We start from the raw sequence: 20,413 nt of genomic DNA, 5'->3' as shown, positions 1-20,413 counted from the left end.
GTGAAGTCGCTCAGTCGTGTCCGACTCTTAGCGACCCCATGGACTGCAGCCTACCAGGCTCCTCGGTCCATGGGATTTTCCAGGCAAGAGTACTGGAGTGGGGGTGCCATTGCCTTCTCCGTTTCTCAACGTAGGAGCCTGCTTTAAGCACCACCCAGTTGTGCCATGTTTTCACTTTATTTCGTTCCCCTCCTCAAACTCCTGGCCTGAATGCCGCATCTGTGGCCCCAGGAGGCTTTAGGTGAGTGGCTTTCCGAACTATGCCTCAGTTTTTCTCTGTCAAAGGGACGGAGAAAAAGAGCCTTACTCACAGGGAGATGGGAGGGGGGTTCCGATATAATTCACAGAAAGCGATCAGTGAACATTTGTGTACTAAATGACCAGCTCGTCCCCAAGGCATGACTCAGTGAGTTCGAGAGGCCACAGCCTGCGAGACGAACCGTCCGAATTCGGCAGGTGGGGAAACAGGTTGGGGACCTGGAGCAGCCACGCACTTCTCAGCAGAGAGTTATGGACTCGGCGCGCACGCTGCGTCTCGGGCCCGGGCACGCGCACGACCGGCGGCCCGGACGGGGGCGGGGCCTGGCGGGGGCGGGGCGGGGGCAGGGGCGGGGCGGGGGCGGGGGCGGGGCCGAGCTCGGGGTTAGGGTTAGGGGCGGCGCGGGTCCGAGCGGCGGCAGCTGACTCGCCAGCGCCGACCGGGAACCGGTCAGAGGCACAGCCTGAACCCGCCATGGAGCAGCCCAGGAAGGCGGTGGTGGTGACGGGTACGAGGGCATCGCGCGGATGGCGGCCGCGGCGGCGGCGGCCCGGGGCAGGGCTGGGTGGGGCGGCTCGGGAGGCGGCGAGGCGCGTCGCGGGGAGGGACGCGGCGGCCCGGGTGGGGTGGGTGCTAGAAGTCGCCTCAGGTTTGGAAGGTGTCATCGCCCGCGGCAGCCCAGCGCAGTCCGCGCGAAACGGAGAACGTGGAGAAGGGGGCGCCCCTGTGGTCCCACTGTCAGGGGTCGGGGCAGCCAAGGACGTGGGGGGTCCTGGCAAACGCCCCGCACGGAGCAGGCCCCTGGGCGTCCTTCCTTTCCCCGTTGGGGACAGTGACCCTTCGGACACCTGTTTGTTGTGTCTGCCCTCCCGAGGTCAGGTTTGTCACCACCCCCGGTCCCAGGGGACAAAGGCCGAGTTGCGGGCAGGAAGTGCCCCGGTGACAAATGAACGTCTTGCCAGACACTGCTCCCCGAACCCTGCCCTAATGAGGGGCTGCTCCCCCGAGGCAGGGGCAGGCGGAGTTCGGGAGATCTCGGGTGCCGGCAGTTCTTCCGGTTGTTTCAGGGACTGTCTTGATCAAAATCTTTCCTGCCTGTGGATAAGCCTGCTCCCCCTTCCCCCCGACCCACTCCTCTGTCACCAACTCCCCGAAACTAACTGCGCCTCCCCCTCCGAGAGACTCCGCCTCGGAGCCTCGTGGGCGTCAACTTCCGCCGGGCCTCTGCCGGGGGGTGGGGGTGGGGGACCGTCATGAGCGGTGAGAGTGAGAAATCTGGCCACGATTCAAACAGGTGGTGTGTGGCCCAGGAAGGTCCGGGCTGGTCCTGGAACTCCTAGGAAGATGGAAGAAGCCACTTACCTGGCAGGTGTGTCGAGTTGCCAGAGGGTCACTTTCCCTTGCAGCCCTCCTGTGTCTGCTTGTTTATTACTTTAGGGCTGACTCTGGCGGCGGCCCTGGGAGGGACATTTTTCTGGCCTGAGGTTATTACATCTTTACCGTCTCATTTTGTAGAAGGGGAAACCGAGGGTCACAGAGGTGCCCTTGTTTGTCAGTGGCTGAGCTGGGACCCATATTTGGTCCATGCAGGAGGAGGAAAGGGGTAGAGATTCTGACCCTACTTGGGGGGCCCCCTTCTATTCCAGGGCACAGTATTCCTCCCAGGGCCATGATACCACCAGGGGCACTTGGCCCAGCTGGAGTGACCCATGACTCGTGATCAAGGACAGCCTCTCTTCAAGAGATTTATGTTTTAGATAGTGTGTGTGGGTTGGTCAGAAGAGGCAGGCCACAGACTCTGCTGGGCCTGGGTTTGAATCCGTGCTCTTCCGTCTTCTCACTGTGTGACCTTGGACAGCTGATTTCACCTCTCTGTGCTTCAGTCAGGAAACACCCTTGCCTGAAAGGGAGGCACAGGGGGGCTGAAGGCCACAGGGCATGCAGAGCACCTGGCACCTCCTCAGGTACAGTCTGGTTTGTAAATGAATGGGGAGGAGGATGATGGGATGGTGCCTGGACAGCCTGACCTGGGAGATACCTATGTACATTCCTTAAGGGCCATTCCTTATCAGACCGTGAATCACGGAGCACCTCCAGCCCTGTAATTCCAGGGTCCAGGAAAGGTGCACAAAGACAGTGATGGAATAGTTATATTTGGGGATCAAGGATAGGGGAAGAAACTGGGAGAGGAACAAAGTCAGCCTTTTCTGGAGCAAAAACGGGGCACTGGCCCCTTGCTGGCACAAGATCAGGTAGGTGAGAGTGAGAACAAGATAGGACTCACAACTTCAGTTAAGAACAATTATGTGGCAGGGCGCTCTGAAGGGACCACTGGGTGTACCCCAGAACTTGGACCAGGCCCCTGACATTGTCCCCGGGGATGGCTGCTCCTGAAGCTCCGTGCTCCATTCTTGTGGATACACACAGCTGCCTGGCCCTGGGCAGGCCAGGAGGGGCCACTGGGTGGTGATGTGCTGCTTTTCGTTTTTGTTTTTTTTTTCAGGATTCGGCCCTTTTGGGGAACACACTGTGAATGCCAGCTGGATTGCGGTCCAGGTAACTGAATCCAGAGGGGAGGAATCAGGCTGGGCTTCCCCTGGAAATATTTGGTGCCAAGGAAAGTGAGCAGCCTAAGAAGAGAGTGTCTCCTGTGAAGCTTCGTGGAGAGAGATGTTAGCAGTCTGACAGATATTCCTGCTCAGATAGTTACTGCTGTACTGTTTGTTGAGAGCTTGTTCTGCGCCAGACATTTTTTCTGCCTAGAGCACTGAGTTCTTCCAACAACCCTTAGGTGTGTTTATTCTTGTGCCCACTTTACAGATGAGGAAACTGAGGCCCACAGAGTTATTTGAGGTCATCCAGCTCAGAAACCAGAATGGTCTTTCTTCAAAAGAGTTCCCATGCTCCAGCCAGGTTTAGAGGGGACCAAGCACGGATATTGGGAATTGTGGCAACCTTGTAGAGGGGATTGCAGTGATCCTCTGTGTTGCCTCCTGGCAGCTGAAGGAAGCAAAGACTGCATATTGAGGGCGGGGAGGGGGGAGTCCTTCCTGTTGTCCCAAGCCTTCTGGTTTCTTTGTCAGCTGGGGCATTTGGAGAGACAGACTGGGGAACAATGGGCAGAGAGAAAGAGAGAAACGTTTTCTCCTTATATAAATCAGATCTGCAGAGACCGGAGCCAAACTAGTGTTAATCCTAGCCCATTAGCTGCTTGATTTAAAGCACCCCCCGCCCTGGCTTTCCACTCCAGAGCCCTGAGTTTGGAGCATACTCCAAGTTGAAACCTCAGTGTATCAACACCTAGTTGGGAAACCCCCATGTTTTTTTATCACCCTTCTTCCAGACCTCAAAATCTCAGCCACATTTGTCTCTCTTTTATAAAAAAAATTTCACCCCACTTTGGAAGCAGGACAGAGGGACGGGATCCCCGGGACTCCACAGATGGGAGCATGTCTGAGGCCCTGCTCGTCGCACCCGCTCCCTGGAGCCCCAGACAAAAAGGAAACAGCGTGTTTCTCAAGGCGTGTGTGTCTGGCTTTGTGCGAGTTTCAGACAGGAGCCTTCACGGGGCTGAGTGGATACAAAGCCGTGTGTCTGAATTCCCGGGCCCCCAGACACTATGATCTGCATCTAAATAGGAGAAAAATCAATTAAACAATCTTTGGAAATCCCTCAGAGCATCAGGACTCGGATGGTGAAGGATGGCAGCTTCTCCTCCTGCTGCCGGAGGGGAGATCCACTTTCTATTTCAGTCAACCCTCTCTCCAGACCTCGCCTCTAGAAGTCTTTGAATTTTCTTCCTTTACTTTATGAGACAGCAAGAGAGGGTTCTCCACCATTGCCCAGCTAAAAAGATGCCAACCTTCCCAGACCTGATCATTTCCCTTTTAAAAAGCTGGAGCCGCCCCCAGGTACCCTGAGTGCACTCAGCTGTCTAACTCCATGATGTTTGACGCCTGTGCACCTCTGTGGCGCCTGAGCCCAGATTGAAATCTAGAACATTCTCAGCCCCTTCTGTGCTCTTCGGCATTGCAGAATCCCCTTATGTCCTTCCCCAGCTGCTCCCACCACCCCCTGCCCCCCACCCAGGTGCAGACGTCTCTGCAGCCTTTATGGCCACCATAGGTGCATTCTGCCTATTCTAGAACTTGGTGTCAATGCAGTTGCAGTTGTGGCGCATGCCTTTGCACTCCAGTATTCTTGCCTAGAAAGTCCCATGGACAGAGGAGCCTGGTGGGCTACAGCCCGTGGGGTCACAAAGGGTCAGACATGACTGAGCGACTGAACAGCAACCCACACCTGCTGTACAGCAGGGCATCTGCAGGATCCGCCCATGGGGTAACTTGGAGCTGCTGGTGGTGCTTTCCAGTTACTCTGGATGGAACACATTTGCCCATGGGAGGGGTGTAGCCACTGGACGGGTCTAACCCATTCCTCAAGAAAATATGCCTAGGAGTGCTTTTGGTGTGGCCCAGACATTTGGTAGCTGTGGGCAACCACTGATGTCATCACCTCAAGCTGAAGATGGGTGTTGGGTGAGGGGAGGTGAGCAGCAGTCACCTCCTGTCCCAACTGCTTTTTCCTGAAGCTTAAGCTGCCACCTGGGGAAGGAACTCCTCCTCCTCTGCCAGGGACCGGATTGCCCCTCTCAGCCTGTCTCTCCACATCTCTCTCTCTCTCGGCTTCTCTCTGGGTGTCTCTGTTTCTCTGTTTCTTGCTCTCTGGACCTCTGTCTTTCCCCTTCTCTCTTCATATCTCTCTTCCCTTCTGTCTCTCTCTCTTCCAGTTTCCCGTGGCCTCTCTGGGTCTCTGTCTTTCCCCTGTCTCTGTCGCTCAAGCTCTCTCTCTTTCCCCTTCTCCCTCCACCTCTGTCTTTCGCTCCCTCCTTTCTCTCTCCTTCTCCCCACTTCTTTCTCTGTCTGTCTCGCTCTCTGTCTCTCTGTCTGTTTCTGTCTCTCTTCTCTCTCTCATCTGACCTTCCTTCCTCACGCCCTGGGTGAAGTTGTGCCCCAGCAGAGGGTGACCTGTTTCCCACCAGCTCCATGGGGGAGGTGGGAGCTCTGGGGATAGAGGGGCACCCCCCTTTCCTTTTGCCCAAGACGCCGCTACCTCTCAGCACCTCAAGCAGGAGGGGAGTGCATTTTTCAAGTGTCATATCTCCTCTCAGGTCTTGGGTGGTTAGCATGGGATGCTAGCTGTGGGTGTGTCTCTCCCTAGGAGGCTCAGGTGGGTGTCAAGGGCTGGGACCCCTTAGCTTGGGGATGTCTGGAGCCTTCCCTGACCAAGCAGGGCAAGGAGGAACTGGGTCACAGGTCCTAGTGACATCACGGGACAATTACTGCCACAGTGAGTCTAGACAGACCTGCTAAGGATATTAACCAGGGAACAAAGGGGGTCTTTGTTGTGGGGTCAAGGGAATCGGTCAGACGCAGCCGAGCAGCAGGGTCTTGTCAGGTAGATGGGTGTTAGACAATGCGTTGTCTGGGGCGCCCAAGTCCCTTTCCTTTCACGATATGTGCCTGGCGGACTCGGGGTGCACTGTTACCCTCCCCCCCAGGAGAACCGTCCAGACCTTTTGGAGCAGAAAGTATTCAGAAGCCAAGAATTTAGCTTCTCCTAACCTTTCCAAACTTCAAATGAAAAGTGTAGTTATTCCTCTCCCACCCTTGCCCTTCTTAAAATTTGGGGAATCATTTGTTTAAAATCATGTACCCATGTCTTCAATGCCCCCATCACTTTGGTGAAAAGTATTTATGCCTAGGACTTCCCTGGTGGTCCAGTGGTTAAGACACTGTGCTTCCACTGCAGGGGACTTGGGTTCAATTCCTGGCCCAGGAAGATCCCCATATACCATGCTGTGTGGCAAAAAATAAAAAAACAAATAAATAAAAAAGTATCCATGTCCATGTCACTAATGCTTTGAGCAAGATAGTTGTTTGATTCCCATCAACCCCGAACATTCTTTCCTGCTCAGTACCCACCCGCTGCCCCCCATCGCCTCATCCTGCCCTGTAGGCAGCTGCTTCCCGAGCTCTGTCACCACAGATGGGTGTTGCCTGGTCTCAAGCGGCAAGCAAAGGAGGTGGTCCTTGGAGCAGGCTCCGTGATCCTCTCCCACTGGCTGCTTTTGCTCAGCCTGCACTGGTGTGTCTCTGGGGGCAGGGACAGCTGTCCTGTCTCCCGACCCCCCCTCTTCCCCTTGGCACTGGCACTGGGGCCTTCAGGGTTTGCTCCCCAGGAATACAGCAGCAAGGACGCCCCTCTCAGGGTCTTTGATGAGCATGTGGTTGCCTCTCTGGGGATGCTGGCCATGTGACGTGTGTGTATCTTCAATGATGATTTTCTTTTCTTTTTAAATTTCAGCGTCGGTGCTGGGTCTTCATTGCGGTGCGGAGGCTTCTCTAGTCTCAGCACGTGGGCTTAGTTGCCCTGAGGCATGTGGAGTCTTGGTTCCCCAACCGGGGATCAGACCCACGTCCCTTGCATTGGAAGGCAGATTCTCAACCACTGGACCACCAGGGAAGTCCCAGGGATGGTTTTCTTAGTTTATTTTACCCCCAGCTGGGGAGGGGGTGGGTGAGGACCCAGAGGACATGAGGAGAAAAGGTTAGAACAAGAAGGTGACCCACTCCATGACACCCTGCTGGCATCAGGTGATTTTTGAATCATCAGCAGTCATGTGGACAGTTGTTCCCACTAATGCCCGGTAGACATCACCCAGTGGGTGGGAGTGACCCTTGAGTTACTGTGTGCAAATGAGGGTGATCAGCAGGCGGGAACCAGTCTGCTAGGTGAAGAGAGGCAAAGAGAGGATCCACAGGGTGGGGCTGCTGCACGTCTGTCTGGCACATCACACTGTGGTGGCCACCGAGGGGGTTCCTGTGCCCTCTAGAGTTTTCCTGGCTGGGTTACTAACCGAGTCAGCAGCATCTTCAGTCTCCCAGCCCCCCACCCACAGAGATGGTTCCACCAGTTGACTTGCCCGCACATTGGGTGGCCCGTTGCAGTCTCGCTTTGAGGACAAGTCCCCAAGCGAAACTCTAAATGAATAAAGGTGATCCTTTGAAGTCCTCACTTAACCTGGGAGATGGATTTTTTTTCTTTAGAATTCTTTTAACAAATTATTTATTTTCGGCTGCACTGGGTCTTCGTCGCTGCGTGCAGGCTTTCTCTGGTGCTGGAGCGTGGGGCTCCCCTCTGGTTGCGGCGCGGAGGCTTCTCACTGCAGTGGCTTCTCTTGTTGCTGAGCACAGGCTCTAGGGCTCAGTCTTCAGCAGTTGCCGCACGCGGGCTTAGCTGCTCTGCTACACGTGGATTCTTCCCGGACCAGGGGTTGAACCGGTGTCCCCTGCATTGGCAGGCGGATTCTTAACCCCGGGACCGCCAGGGAAGTCATGGATTCTTTTAATTACTGCCCTTTCATCTTCTGTTGCCAGAAAGGGCTGCGAGGTCCATGGGGAAGAAAAGCCGGAGAGGAGACAGGGCAATTTCAAGCTGCAGGGGGCAGGAGGGCAAGGAGAAATGAGGTTGTCGTTGACAGGATATAAAGATAGACGAAATTATTTACCTTATGTCGAGAGAAGGTCTTTGCTGGAGATTTCTCCTCTCAGCAGTGGTGGGAGAGAAAGCCGTCTTTAACCCCATTCATTTAAAAAAATTTATTTTTTGACAAGTTATAAGGATAGTGCCAAGAAGTCTTTTCACACCCGGAGTCCCCAAATGTTAACATTATATTGCATTTCTCTATAGATAATTAGGGGCTTCCCAGGTGGCTCAATGGTAAAGAATCTGTCTGCCTATGTAGAAGACTCAGGTTAGATCCCTGGGTTGGAAAGATCCCTTGGAGAATGAAATGGCAACCCACTCCAATATTCTTGCTTGAAAAATTCCATGGACAGAGGAACCTGGCAGGCTACAGTCCATGGGGTCACAAAGAGTTAGACATGACTAAGCACATAGATAAATAGATAGGGAGAAGGCAATGGCACCCCACTTCAGTACTCTTGCCTGGAAAATCCCATGGATCGAGGAGCCTGGTAGGCTGCAGTCCATGGGGTCGAAAAGAGTCAGACACTACTGAGCCACTTCACTTTCACTTTTCACTTTCATGCACTGGACAAAGAAATGGCAACCCACTCCAGTGTTCTTGCCTGGAGAATTCCAGGGACGGGGGAGCCTGGTGGGCTGCCGTTTATGGGGTCGCACAGAGTTGGACGCGACTAAAGCGACTTAGCAGCAGCAGGTGGATAAATAGGTAAGTAGGTAGATAAATATAGTTTAAAATATTTTCTTACTGCTAAGTAATTTTTTTAATTGTGGTAAAATATATATAACAAACTTTACCACATTAACTGTTATTAAGTGTGCTATTATTCAATGGCATTAAATACATTCACATTGTTTTGCATCCATCATTGTCATTCATTTCCAGAACTTTCTCATCTTCCAAACTGAAACTCCATTGCCATTAAACTCTAACTCCCCATTCTCCCCCTCTCCCCATGGCCCCTGGCGGCTATCATTGTACTTTCTGTCACTAAGACTCTGACCACACTAGGGACTTCATGTAAGTCGAACCATCCAGTTTTGTCCTTTTGTGTCTGGCTTATTTCATTTAGCATAGGGTTTTCAAGGTTCACTCATACAGTAACATGTGTCAGAATTTTCTTCCTCTTTAAGGCTGGTTAACAGTCCATTGCAGGTATATACCACATTTTGCTTATCCATTAATGGGTCAGTAGACACGCGGGTTGCTTCTACATTTGAGCACCCGTGAGTAATGCAGCCATGAACACAAACAGGGAGTATCTCTTCAAGACCCTGCTTCCAGCTTTTGTGGGTATGCACCCTGAAGTGGCATGGTTGCATCGTAAGATAATTCTGTGTTTCATGTTTTGAGGAACTGTCATGCTTTGTGTTGTTTAGGAGTCAGCTGCAGGCGCGAGACCCCTCTGTCTTTAAATATGTCACTGTATGTTTCCTAAAACACGACCTCAGCACGGTGATCAAAATCAGAATCCTTGAACGCTGACACAATTCTATGATGTACAGCTCTGATTCAGATTTTGCCCCGCATCGTATTAAAATTCTTCATGGCGAAAGAGAATTCTGGATTGTGCATAGGGTTCAGTCGTTCCATTTCTCTAATCCCTTGTGATCTGGAAAGTTCCTCAGTCTTCCTTTGAGTCTCACGGATGATGTTGTTGGCTAAGAACGTCCCTCGGGTGGTGTTTCCTCAAGACTAGACCGGAGGCTGTGTACTTGGGGCAAGAATCCCACAGAAGTGATGTTGTGTCCTTCTGCAGGGATGGTATCAGGAGGCACTGGATGCGCTGTTGACTTGTTAAAGGTGAGAAAGGATGGGTTTCTTCTCTGCAAAGTTACTTTCTGATGGGTTTCTTCTCTGCAAAGTTACTTTCTGATGGGTTTCTTCTCTGCAAAGTTACTTTCTTGCCCTTTGTAAAGAAAAAGTATCCCATAGAGAGTTACATCGAGATCATATTAGGATCTCCTGGTGAGTCTCATTCAATTAGTTTTTATTTTCCTATGATGGTTGCCAAATGATGGTTTTCTAATTCCTTCTTTCCTTCGATACTTTTTATGGCTTTCTACTGGAAGTGTATTTGTATCTGTGTGAATTCATGGGTACTGACTGTCCTCCACAGATGATAATCTCTTACTGTCTTTATTTTTAAAATTACTTTTTCTTTGACTACGCTCCGTCTTAGTTGCGGCACATGGATCTTCATTGCAGTATGCAGGATTTTTAGTTGTGGCAAACAGGATCTAGTGCCCTGACCAGGGATGGAACCTGGGCCTCCTGCATTTGGAGCACAGCATCTTAACCACTGGACCACCAGGGAAATCCCTCTCTTAATTTGTTTAAAAAGATTTTATTTTATATTGGAGTAGAATTGGCTGACCATGTGTTAGTTTCAGGTGTACAGCAAACTGATTCAGTTGTACACACACACACACACACACACACACACTCTTTTCCAGATTCTTTTCTTACTGTCTTAATTTTGATGTTCAGATTGTCCCACATCTGGCCCGTGGCAGCCTGTTCAGGCTGGCTCCTGTGTCTGTGGTCCATGTCCCTGTCATTCTCGTGTTGTGTCACGTCGCTTCAGTTGTGTCCAACTCTTTGCGACCCCATGGACTGTAGCCTGCCAGGTTCCTGTGTCCATGGGATTTTCTGGGCAAGTATACTGGAGTGGGTTGCCATTTCATTCTCCAGGGGATCTTCGCCATCCAGGGACTGAACCCAAGTCTCTTGTATCTCCTACATTCTCAGGTGGGTTCTTTACCACTAGTGCCACCTGGGAAGCCCATTATTCTTGAGCACTTTCTTCTTTTTTTGATTCCATGCTCACTTTTTGAAAATACACTTTTTAGAAAAATAATAATCTATTTTTGGCTGCACTGGGTCCTCATTGCTGCATGCAGGTTTCTCACTGTGATGGCTTCTCTCGTTGCAGAGCACGGGTTCAGTAGTTGTCACATACAGGCTTATTTGCTCTGTGGCATGTGGCATCTTCCTGGGCCAGGGATTGAACCTGTGTCGCCTGCTCCAGGAGCGTGGCGTCTTTAGTCACTGGACCACCAGTGGAGTCCCTGGAAATACATATTTAATTTCCCAGTAATTTTAGATCTACTGATTTCTGCCTGAGTGTTGGATGTCAGATGCTTTGTGTGCTTTTTAAAGTTGAGATATAATTTTATTGCGATATAATCATGTGCCATAGATTTCACCCTCTTAAAGTGTATAATTTAGCGATTTATTAATTATAGTCACAGAGTTGTACAACCATCACCTCAATTTAATCCAGGACATTTTCATCACTTCAAAAATGCTTCATACCCACTGACTGTCATTCCCATTCCTCCTTTTCCTCGGGTCGCCACTCATTTACCTTCTGTCTCTATGGATTTGCCTTTTCTGGACATTTCATAAAAATGGAATCATATAAGACGTGGCCTTTTATGTCCCTTTCATCCTCTCAGCACAACATTTTTGAGATCCATTCCTGCTGTAGCATGAATCGGTGCCTCACTCCTTTTCGTGGCTGAGTAATATTTCACTGTGTGGATGAGATCGTGTTTCATTTATTTGTTCACCTGTTGACGGCCATGTGGCTTATTTCCACCCTTTGGTTATAAGAGTAATGCTGGATGGACATTCACACACAAGTTTTTGTGTGGATGAAGGTCTTCATTTATCTTTGGTGTGTACGTTTGTATTAGAAGGGGAGTTACTGGGTCATATAGTAACTCCAGGACCACCTTTATACTCTCCCTGCCCCATCCCTGAAATGAGCCACTTCTCCAAGAAAGCCTTCATTCTTAGTGGATAATAGTATTTAAAACTGAGAGCTAGAACTCGCTTCTGTAGCACATATAGTAAAATTGGAACAATACAGAGAAGATTAGCATGGCCTCCACCCAAGGATAACAGGCGAATTCGTTAAGCATTCCATATTTTGGCAGTGACGTATATCCACTACCGTGTGTAAAGTAGATAGCTAGTGGGAAGTTACTGTATAACATAGGGAGCTCAGTCCAGAGCTCTGGATGACCTAGAGGGAGGAGATGGGGGTGGGGTGGGAGGGAGGCTAAAGAGGGAGGGAGCATATGTATATTTATGCCTGATTCACATTGATGTTTGGCAGAAACCAACACAACAGTGTAAAGCAATAATGAAATCCTCCAATTAAAAATTTTAAAAAAAATCATAAAGCTGGAATCGGGGAGCTGGGTGTGCTCATTGCTACTCGGATGTCATTGTTTCTGAGCTCTGTCAGTGGGCAGAGCCAGAAAGTGGAGGTGTGTACATTCATACCCACTCACCCACCCCTGCACCTCCTTCTTTAAAAAAAAAAACAAACACTTTTTATTTTATATTGGAGTACAGTTGATTAGGGCTTCCCTGGTGGCTCAGTGGTAGAGAATCTGCCTGGCGATGCAGAAGACGTGGGTTCGATCCCTGGGTTGGCAAGATCCCCTGGCGAAGGAAATGGCAACCCACTCCAGTATTCTTGCTGGGGAAATCCCATAGACAGAGGAGCCTGGCAGGCTAGAGTCCATGGGGTCGCAGAACAATGAGTTAATTGTTAATCACCTGCAAAGTGATTCAGTTATACATACACATATATCTGTTTTTTTTTTTTTCAAATTCTTTCCCTATTTAGATTGTTATATAATATGGAGTAAAGCTCCCTATGCTATACAGTGGGTCCTTGTTGGTTATCCGTTTTAACAATAGCGGTATTTTGAGAGCATCCAAACTCACACCCATTTCTGTATCAAAACCCTGAAATTTGCACGGATACCTCCAAATTGGATCCAACATCACAGACATATAACGCCTTCCTCCGACAGTGTGGCCCTCCCCTGCCATGATCCCCGGTGTGTTCACTTCTTTGATCGATCCCAGAATAAATAGAAAGAAACTTCAGAATGGCTAACCCACACTTCCCCCAAGGAAAACCTACTCACTAGAATTTAGTATTTGCTGACGGTTCTTTTTGTCTTTAACCTGAGGGCAGAGTCCGAACACTGTGTTCAAAAAAATTACTTCCGCTAGTCTTTTTTTTTTTTAAACAAGCTCTGGCCAGTTTTATTAAGGAAAAATTGTACATGATTTGCTTGTCACCAGTCTGTTCTGGCATGCTTCTAGTAATATCAGAATCACCTGGCTCAACGATAGCCAGCGTGCGTACTCTGCAGGATTTTCCACATGCTGTGCCCAGTTCAGTATTATTGCCAGTGTGGTGATGGACACCAGTGTTGTTGGCCAACATGGCGAATACTCTCTCTCAGATTTCCTCAAGGCTGGGCAGTTGTTGGCGAGGATGGCCAGTTTCGCTTTGCCTTGTCTGATCATTTTCAGAGTCTGTTTGTACCCCAGCACATACTTTCCACTTTTCCTAACCAGCTGGAGCCTAGAGCTGATCGACTCCAGTGACTTTTTCGTCTTCTTTGCGGCCACCAGCTTCCTGCCTTAGATTGCGGGACGCCCCCAATGAAGAGCAGCCGCCAAGATGGCCAGGGAGCGAGAGAGGCTTCAGTTAGTTTTTATTTATATATTTTTAGTAGAAATATAGTTGATTTACAATGTTGTGTTAGTTTCTGGTGTATAGCAAAATGATATGTATATATATACACACAATATTATATACATGTATATATTCTTTTTCAAATTATTTTCCATTATAGTTTATTACAAGATATTGAATATAGTTCCCTGTGCTATACAATAGGACTTTGTTGTTTATCTACTTGAGTTAGTTTTCTTTTTTTTTTTTAACTCGAGTTAATTTTTAAAGGAATAACTTAAAAATACTTTTGGAGGAAGAGAGCAGTGCTTGAAATTATTTTTGAAATATTTCTTTTATGAAAAGTATACGCACACTGTATATAGGTCAATCGTGAAATTATGGTGGCCATGTCTTTAATAATACACAACTGGTCGACTGAGCACAAAGCACGTCTTTAATATATAATGTATCTTATATTAAAGTTGCCCTGTAACTCATGGGTATTGTCACCTAGTATTTGTATGTGCATGTGTGTGTGTGTGTGCACGTGCTCCGTCACTCAGTCGTGTCCGACTCTTTGTGACCCATGGACTGTAGCCCGCCAGGCTCCTCTGTCCTTGGAATTTCCCAGGCAAGAATACTGGAAGGGGCTGCCATTTCCTTCTCCAGGGGATCTTCTCCAACCCAGGGATCGAACCCATAACTCTTGTGTCTCCTGCATTGGCAGGTGAGTCTTTACCACTGTGCCACCTGGGCACCTAGGGATACAGCTAAATGTATTTAAGGGAAAAAATTAAATGATTGCGCTTGAGGAAAATATTAAGTAGTATTAGCTCCACTGGGAGAAGGAACTGAACGTGGTGGACTGTCCGGCCTGAGGCTTGGGCGAAGGTGCACTGTGCTCTGAACCCATGGCTTTCTGGGAAATTCACATTCCTTGCAAATGAAAAGTTTGTACATCCCCATTTCCCCTACACGTTCAAGATCCTGACAAAGGGACACAGTTCATCATTTAAGGAAACCGAGGGGGACTCCACACCGGGGCCTTCGCATGTCTGGCTGCTTCCTGTGGGAGACTGAAATCGTGAGTGTGTGGCGGGCTTGGAAGTGGATGTTTACTCTGTGGTGGCGGTTTAGTCACTCAGTCGTGTCTGACTCTGTGACCTCATCGCTCCTCTGTCCGTGGGATTTCCCAAGCAAGAATACTGGAGGGGGTTGCCTTGTCCTCCTCCAGGGGTTCTTCCTGACCCAAGGATCAAACCTGGGTCCCCTGCGTTGCAGGTGGATTCTTTACTAACTGAGCTACCAGGGAAGCCCATTTACTGTGTAGATTTTATTTTGTTTTATTGATTTATTTGGCCATACTGCGCGGCATGTGGGATCTTAGTTCCCTCTCACCCCCTGCAGTGGAAGCTCAGAGTCTTAACCACTGGACAGCCAGGGAAGTCCCATCCTGTGTAGATTTTAGATTTTTCCATTGAGCTTGAGAGAAAAAGCAGGAAGGAATTCCAGAAAGTTCTGGAGGATTTATAATTGGAATCTAATAGTTCCCAGCTTTCAACAAATGAAGTACAGTTGGTAAAGAGCCAAATTAGAAATCTCCAATGTGGAGAGTCCGGTGCGCAGGGAACAGCTCAGACCACAGGGAATCATGTGCTAAGATCCCACAGTCAGGGAAGGAGGCCTGACGGAAGCTGTTTGTCTTCCTGATAACAAGTGCCTGAGAGTCCTTGGTGTCAGCACTTCAGCAGATGCCTTTAGTGTCCCTGCTCAGTAAGGTGATTGACACAGACTGTAGCTTCCAGCTTTTTCTTTTTCAAATTGCAATAAAATATACAGAACATAAACGTTGCCCTTTGAACCGTTTGCAGGTGTACAAATCAGTGCACTAAGTACATCCCCACTGTTGTGTAGCCATCCTTACCGTGGGCTTTCCAGGCGGCGCTGCTGGTAAAGAACCTGCCTGCCAATGCAGGATGCTCCAGAGATGCAGGTTTGACCTTCCCTGGTTGGGAAAAGATCCCCTGGAGGAGGAAATGGTACCCCACTCCAGTATCCTTGCCTGGGAAATCCCATCGGCAGAGGAGCCCCATCGGCAGGCTACAGTCCGTGGAGTCACAAGAGTCAGACACGACTGAGCACCACACCATCACCACCGTTCATCTCCCGAACTTTTTCATCTTCACAGCTGAAACCCTGAAACACCAATTCCCCATCTTCCCCTCTGCCCAGTCTCTGACACCCATCATTTTAAATACTTTCTGTCTCTATGAATCTGACTGCTCTGTGCATGCTCGGTCGCTTCAGTCATGCCTGACTCTTTGCAACCCCATGAACTGTACTATCTATGAAATTCTCCAGGCAAGAATGCTGGGGTGGGTTTCCATTTCCTACTCCAGGGGATCTTCCTGATTCAGGGATTGAACCCAGGTCTCCCTCACTGCAGGCAGATTCTTTACCTGGGAAGCCCTAGGTGGCTCAGATGGTAATAGGGACCTCATATAAGTGAAATCATTCAGTTTTTGTCCTTTTGTGTCTGGCTTCTTTCATTCAGCGTAATTTTTTCTTTTTCTTCTTTCTGGCCATGCCCCATGGCATGTGGGATCCTTATTCGCTGACCAGGGATCGAACCTGGGCCCCCTGCATTGGAAGCATGGAATCTTAGCCACTGGACCACCAGAGGAGTCCCTGATTTTTTTTTTTTAAAGGAAACACATTATTGTTGTAAAATATGATTTAACATGTTTTGAGCCCTTTTCAGCACTAGGCCTTTCACATGTGTTGTTTTATTATTTTTCCCCTGTGATATGGGCACCACTGTTCATCCATTTCCAGGTGAGGGAACTAAAGTGCACGGAGTGTGAGTGCCTTGCCTGGAGTCACCCAGCCAGGAAGCAGGGGGAGAACAGACCCAGCCCCCTGGCTCTAGAGGCTCTGCCCCAACTCCCACCTTCCACCATCTGCACAGTGAAGAGCTGCTTTTTTCCCCTTTCTTAAAAAAAAATTGAGATGAACTTACATAATATAAAATTAACCCTTTTAAAGTATACAAATCAGGGGCATTTATTACATTCACCATGCTGTCCAACCACCGCCTCTAATTCCGGGATGCTTTTATCATCCAGAGAGGGAGTCCTGTCTCCATTGGCAGTCATTCCCCACCCCTGGGCCCCAAGCCCTTGCCACCACCGATCTGCTTTCTGTCTCTGTGGGTTTGCCTGCTCTGGACATTTCGTGTAAGTGGAATCACTTAACACGTGACCGTTTGCGTCTGACTTCTTTCACACAGCATGATGTTTTCAAAGCTCGCCCACGTCTTAGTGTCCGTGTTTCCTTCCTTTTCATGGCTCAGTAAAATTCCACTGTGTGGGTGGACTGTGTTTCGTTTATATCCTTTCATCCGTCGATGAACACGCAGGCTGTTCCTGCCTTTCAGCTGTTGTGAACAGTGAGGCTACTTTTATTTTATTCCATTAATGTTTGTTTATTTAGCTCTGCCAAGTCTTAGTTGTGGCCCGTGGGATCTAGATCTAGTTCCTGATCAAGGATCACATTCGGGCCCCGCTGCGTTGGGAGTGCAGGGTCTTAGCCACTGGACCACCAGGGAAGTCCTGAGGCTACTTTTTAAAAAAATTTTATTTATTCTTAATTGTAGGATAATTGCTTTACAGTATTGTGTTGGTTTCTGCCATATATCAGCATGGACCATCCATAGGTATACATCTGTCCCCTCCCTCTTGAACCTGCCTTCAACCTCCCACCCTATCCCACCCCTCTAGATCGTCAGGGAGTGCTGGGCTGAGCTCTCTGAATCATGCAGCAAGTCCCCGCTGGCCATCTATTTTACATATAGTAACGTGCATGTTTCCGTGCTCCTCTCTCAATTCGTCCCACCCTCTCCTTCCTCCACTGTGTCCGCAAGTCTATTCTCTGTGTCTGCGTCTCCATTGCTGCCCTGCAGGTAGGTTCATCAGTATCGTCTTTCTAGATTATGGAATATATACGCATTAATATATGGCATTTGTCTTTCTGTTTCTGACTTACTTCACTCTGTATAATAGGCTCAAGGTTCATCTGCCTCATTAGAACTGACTCAAATGTGTTCCTTTTTAGGGCTGAGTAGTATTCCATTGCGGAGAAGGCAGTGGCACCCCACTCCAGTACTCTTGCCTGGAAAATCCCATGGATGGAGGAGCCTGGTAGGCTGCAGTCCATGAGGTCGCTGAGGGTTGGACACGACTGAGCAACTTCACTTTCACTTTTCACTTTCATGCATTAGAGAAGGAAATGGCCACCCACTGCAGTGTTCTTGCCTGGAGAATCCCAGGGATGGGGAGCCTGGTGGGCTGCCGTCTATGGGGTCACACAGAGTCGGACACGACTGAAGTGACTTAGCAGCAGCAGCAGCAGTTTTCCATTGTGTGTATGTACCACAGCTTCTTTATCCATTCACCTGTTGATGGACATCCAGGCTGCTTCTGTCCTAGCTATTGTAAATAGTGCAGCAGTGAGGACTGGTGTACATGTGTCTTTTTCAAGTACGGTTTCCTCAGGATTTATGACCAGTTGTGAGATTCCTGGGTCATATGGATGAGGTGGCTTTTAGATGTAAGAAAGGATAAAAAGGAAAGAAGCGTCTTAGCCAACAGCAAGTCCAAACCCATTTACAGTTAAGGAAAGCAAGGCACCCTCAGGGGCACCGAGTACTTGCCTAGGCTTGGCTAGTTCTGTATTTGTTGTCAGCCCACGCTTGAGCTGCTCACTTGTTCAGCTGACATTCATCAGCATCGAATGCGTGCACATCCTGGGCTGTGGCTGGGACCCCTGTGGGGTCAAGAGAGCATGTAAAGTGGGCTGGACTTCCAGAAGGTCTTGGGAGGCTGAGACATGAGGGCTGAGAAGTCAACTGACTCCTCAAAGAGAGGGAAAAAGCATTTTAAGCAGAAGGAACAGCCAGAGCAAAGGCCCTGAGGCAGGAGTGAGTCTGGTACATAGGCGACTGCACTGGGGGGATGGAGCAGAAGGGAGAGGAGGGCAGTGTCCAGACCCCCGGGCGTCATGGGCCATGGTGGGGAGTGAAGAGTTGTATTCTGAGCGTGGCAGGAGTCACAGCAGGGAAGAAGCAGGAAGGGCTGTGATATGACTTGGTTTATTTTTTTTAATATTTATTTATTTATTTGGCCAAGCTGGGTCCCAGTTGCAGCACATGAGATCTTCGTGGTGGCATGAGAACTCTCAGCTGTCGTATGTGGGATCTATTTCCCTGACCAGGGATCAAACCTGGATCCCCCGGATCAAACCTGGATCCCCCGCATTGGGAGCACAGAATCTTAGCCACCAGATCACCAGGGAAGTCTCATGATGTGATTTTAGATTCTGCCTTGGGTTGGGAGGATCCCCTGGAGAAGGGAATGGCAACCCACTCCAGTATTCTTGCCTGGAGAATTCCAAAGACAGAGGAGGGGCAATTCAGGAGAGGAGAGGAGATTTGGTCTCCAGTCAACTTGCCAAACAAAACTTGTGCTGTGCTGTGCCTGGTCGCTCAGTCATATCTGACTCTTGGCGACCCCATGGACTGTAGTCCACCAGACTCTTCTGTCCATATGATTCTCCAGGCAAGAACACTAGAGTGGGCTTAGCAGTGCAGTCAAGATGCCTCGTGGAAGCCGAGGCCACACTTCCTGCGTGGCCCCTCCTGCCAGCCTGAGATGAGAGCAGCGCCCAGGCCAGGGCCCACAGCTCAGCCGCCAGCAGCGGCTCCCCCACCTGCCGCTGGCTCCCCCGCTGCTCCCCAGCAGTCAGGTCTGCTGGCCCAGCTGGCAACACTGCTGCCAGTGTGGCTGTGGCTTCTGCCTTGGGCCGCGCTCTGGGTCACACCATCACGGGGGACTTCAGTGGAGGAAGCAGAGCTGAGTCCCCAAGGCCTGAATCACTTAGCAGGAGCCTCAGGGAACCCAGCCGGCACAGCTGCAGCAGAATGGCCCCTGCTTCTATGCGGTGAAACAGTTTTTAGAGTGTGCCCAGAGCCAGGGTGACCTTAAACTTTGCGAGGGTTTCATCAAGGTGCTCAAACAGTGCAGATTGGCCAACGGATTAGCTTAATCAAGAAGTGCCAATTGAAGACGTAAAAATCACCTCTCTTGACCGTGTTGATTTAGCAATAAAGTAAAATTAATAGTGAAGATATGAAGTGTGAGACCACCCGTTAAACTTCTCCTTAATTATTAATAGCTTTTGTGCTTCAGGACTGCAGTGGAAGAGGGCGTTGTCACTATATGGAAGTTCATTGGGATGGTATTGAGTTTGGGTTTGGGCAGAAGAAGCAGTTATGCCCTCTTAAACGTGATTTTCTGCTGTTATTGTTTGTGAACTAATTAGAATGAAGTGATTTTCTTTCTAAAAAAAGAAAACCACTAGAGTAGACTGCCATGCCCTCCTCCAGGGAATCTTCCCAACCCAGGAATCAAACCCTGGTCTCCCTCATTACAGGCAGAGTCTTTATCTGAGCCACCAGGGAAGCCCAAACAAAACTTGGGTGTATCCAATAAGCCTCAAGCAAAGTGGTCTGTAATGTCTTTTTTTGGTTTTTTTTGCCCACACCGAGCAGCATGTGGAATCTTAGTTCCCAAACCAAAGATTGAACCCGATCCCCCTTCAGTGGAAGCACGGGGTTTTAACCCCTGGACCTCCAGGGAAATCCCAAATCTTGTTATTTTTAATGTGTGGCCATTCAGAATAATTGGCCTGGGCATGCAGTGTGCAGAAACAGGGTGAATATTGATAAAATCATGGGAATGGGAACAGGGAGCACAGAGCTAAAACTTCCAGCTCTTCTCAGGGGTTCAATGGTGTAAAAAACAGTATGGTCAGGTAGAGATCGTGTCTGTGTGCCGGGAACACCAGGCCTGTCTCATCTCTGGATCTGCAAACCTTTAAGGAAAGTCCCCCCTGATTCCCATCTCCACAGACCGGGGAGTTGAGAGGACAAGGGAGCATGAAGAACAGAACTATTAGTGACCAAGAAAAATGATTGTGTGAGAAATTACATATTTTACAAAGTTTTTTCTTTAGCGTGTTTTAAAATAGATTTCACATAAAATATAACCCCCTTGCC

General features: G+C 49.3%; 1 protein-coding gene, 1 non-coding gene and 2 pseudogenes across 10 annotated transcripts in view; 3 read left to right on the top strand and 1 right to left on the bottom strand.

Annotated features, from left to right (window-relative positions):
• The first annotated feature begins 635 nt into the window (after nucleotides 1-635).
• The window catches only part of PGPEP1 (pyroglutamyl-peptidase I), a 39,543-nt gene continuing 19,765 nt past the window's right edge, over nucleotides 636-20,413 (top strand). For 4 of the 9 annotated variants that reach the window (XR_011567455.1, XR_011567454.1, XR_011567453.1 and 1 more), the window contains exons 1-3: nucleotides 637-767; nucleotides 1,554-1,628; nucleotides 2,763-2,815. Coding sequence is in view for 4 of the 9 variants with exons in the window: in XM_019963834.2 (XP_019819393.1) it covers nucleotides 734-767; nucleotides 1,554-1,628; nucleotides 2,763-2,815 (162 nt within the window). In the remaining 5 variants the exon portion in view is untranslated. Of the gene's footprint in view, nucleotides 768-1,553; nucleotides 1,629-2,762; nucleotides 2,816-17,478; nucleotides 17,499-20,413 lie in introns of those variants that run through there. The other 5 variants (XM_019963837.2, XM_070792509.1, XM_019963836.2 and 2 more) reach the window with 3 other exon arrangements.
• LOC109560781 (large ribosomal subunit protein eL30 pseudogene) lies at nucleotides 7,679-13,262 on the bottom strand (annotated as a pseudogene).
• On the top strand, nucleotides 11,643-11,745 carry LOC139184256 (U6 spliceosomal RNA). The gene has a single exon (XR_011567850.1). It is a non-coding gene; the product is annotated as a U6 spliceosomal RNA (small nuclear RNA).
• LOC139184032 (coiled-coil-helix-coiled-coil-helix domain-containing protein 2 pseudogene) lies at nucleotides 17,505-19,481 on the top strand (annotated as a pseudogene).

Source organism: Bos indicus, chromosome 7, assembly GCF_029378745.1.
Source record: "Bos indicus isolate NIAB-ARS_2022 breed Sahiwal x Tharparkar chromosome 7, NIAB-ARS_B.indTharparkar_mat_pri_1.0, whole genome shotgun sequence".
Classification (NCBI taxonomy): domain Eukaryota; kingdom Metazoa; phylum Chordata; class Mammalia; order Artiodactyla; family Bovidae; genus Bos; species Bos indicus.
The sequence above is the reverse complement of the archived record's forward strand: the minus strand, read 5'-3'. Positions and strand labels throughout refer to the sequence as shown.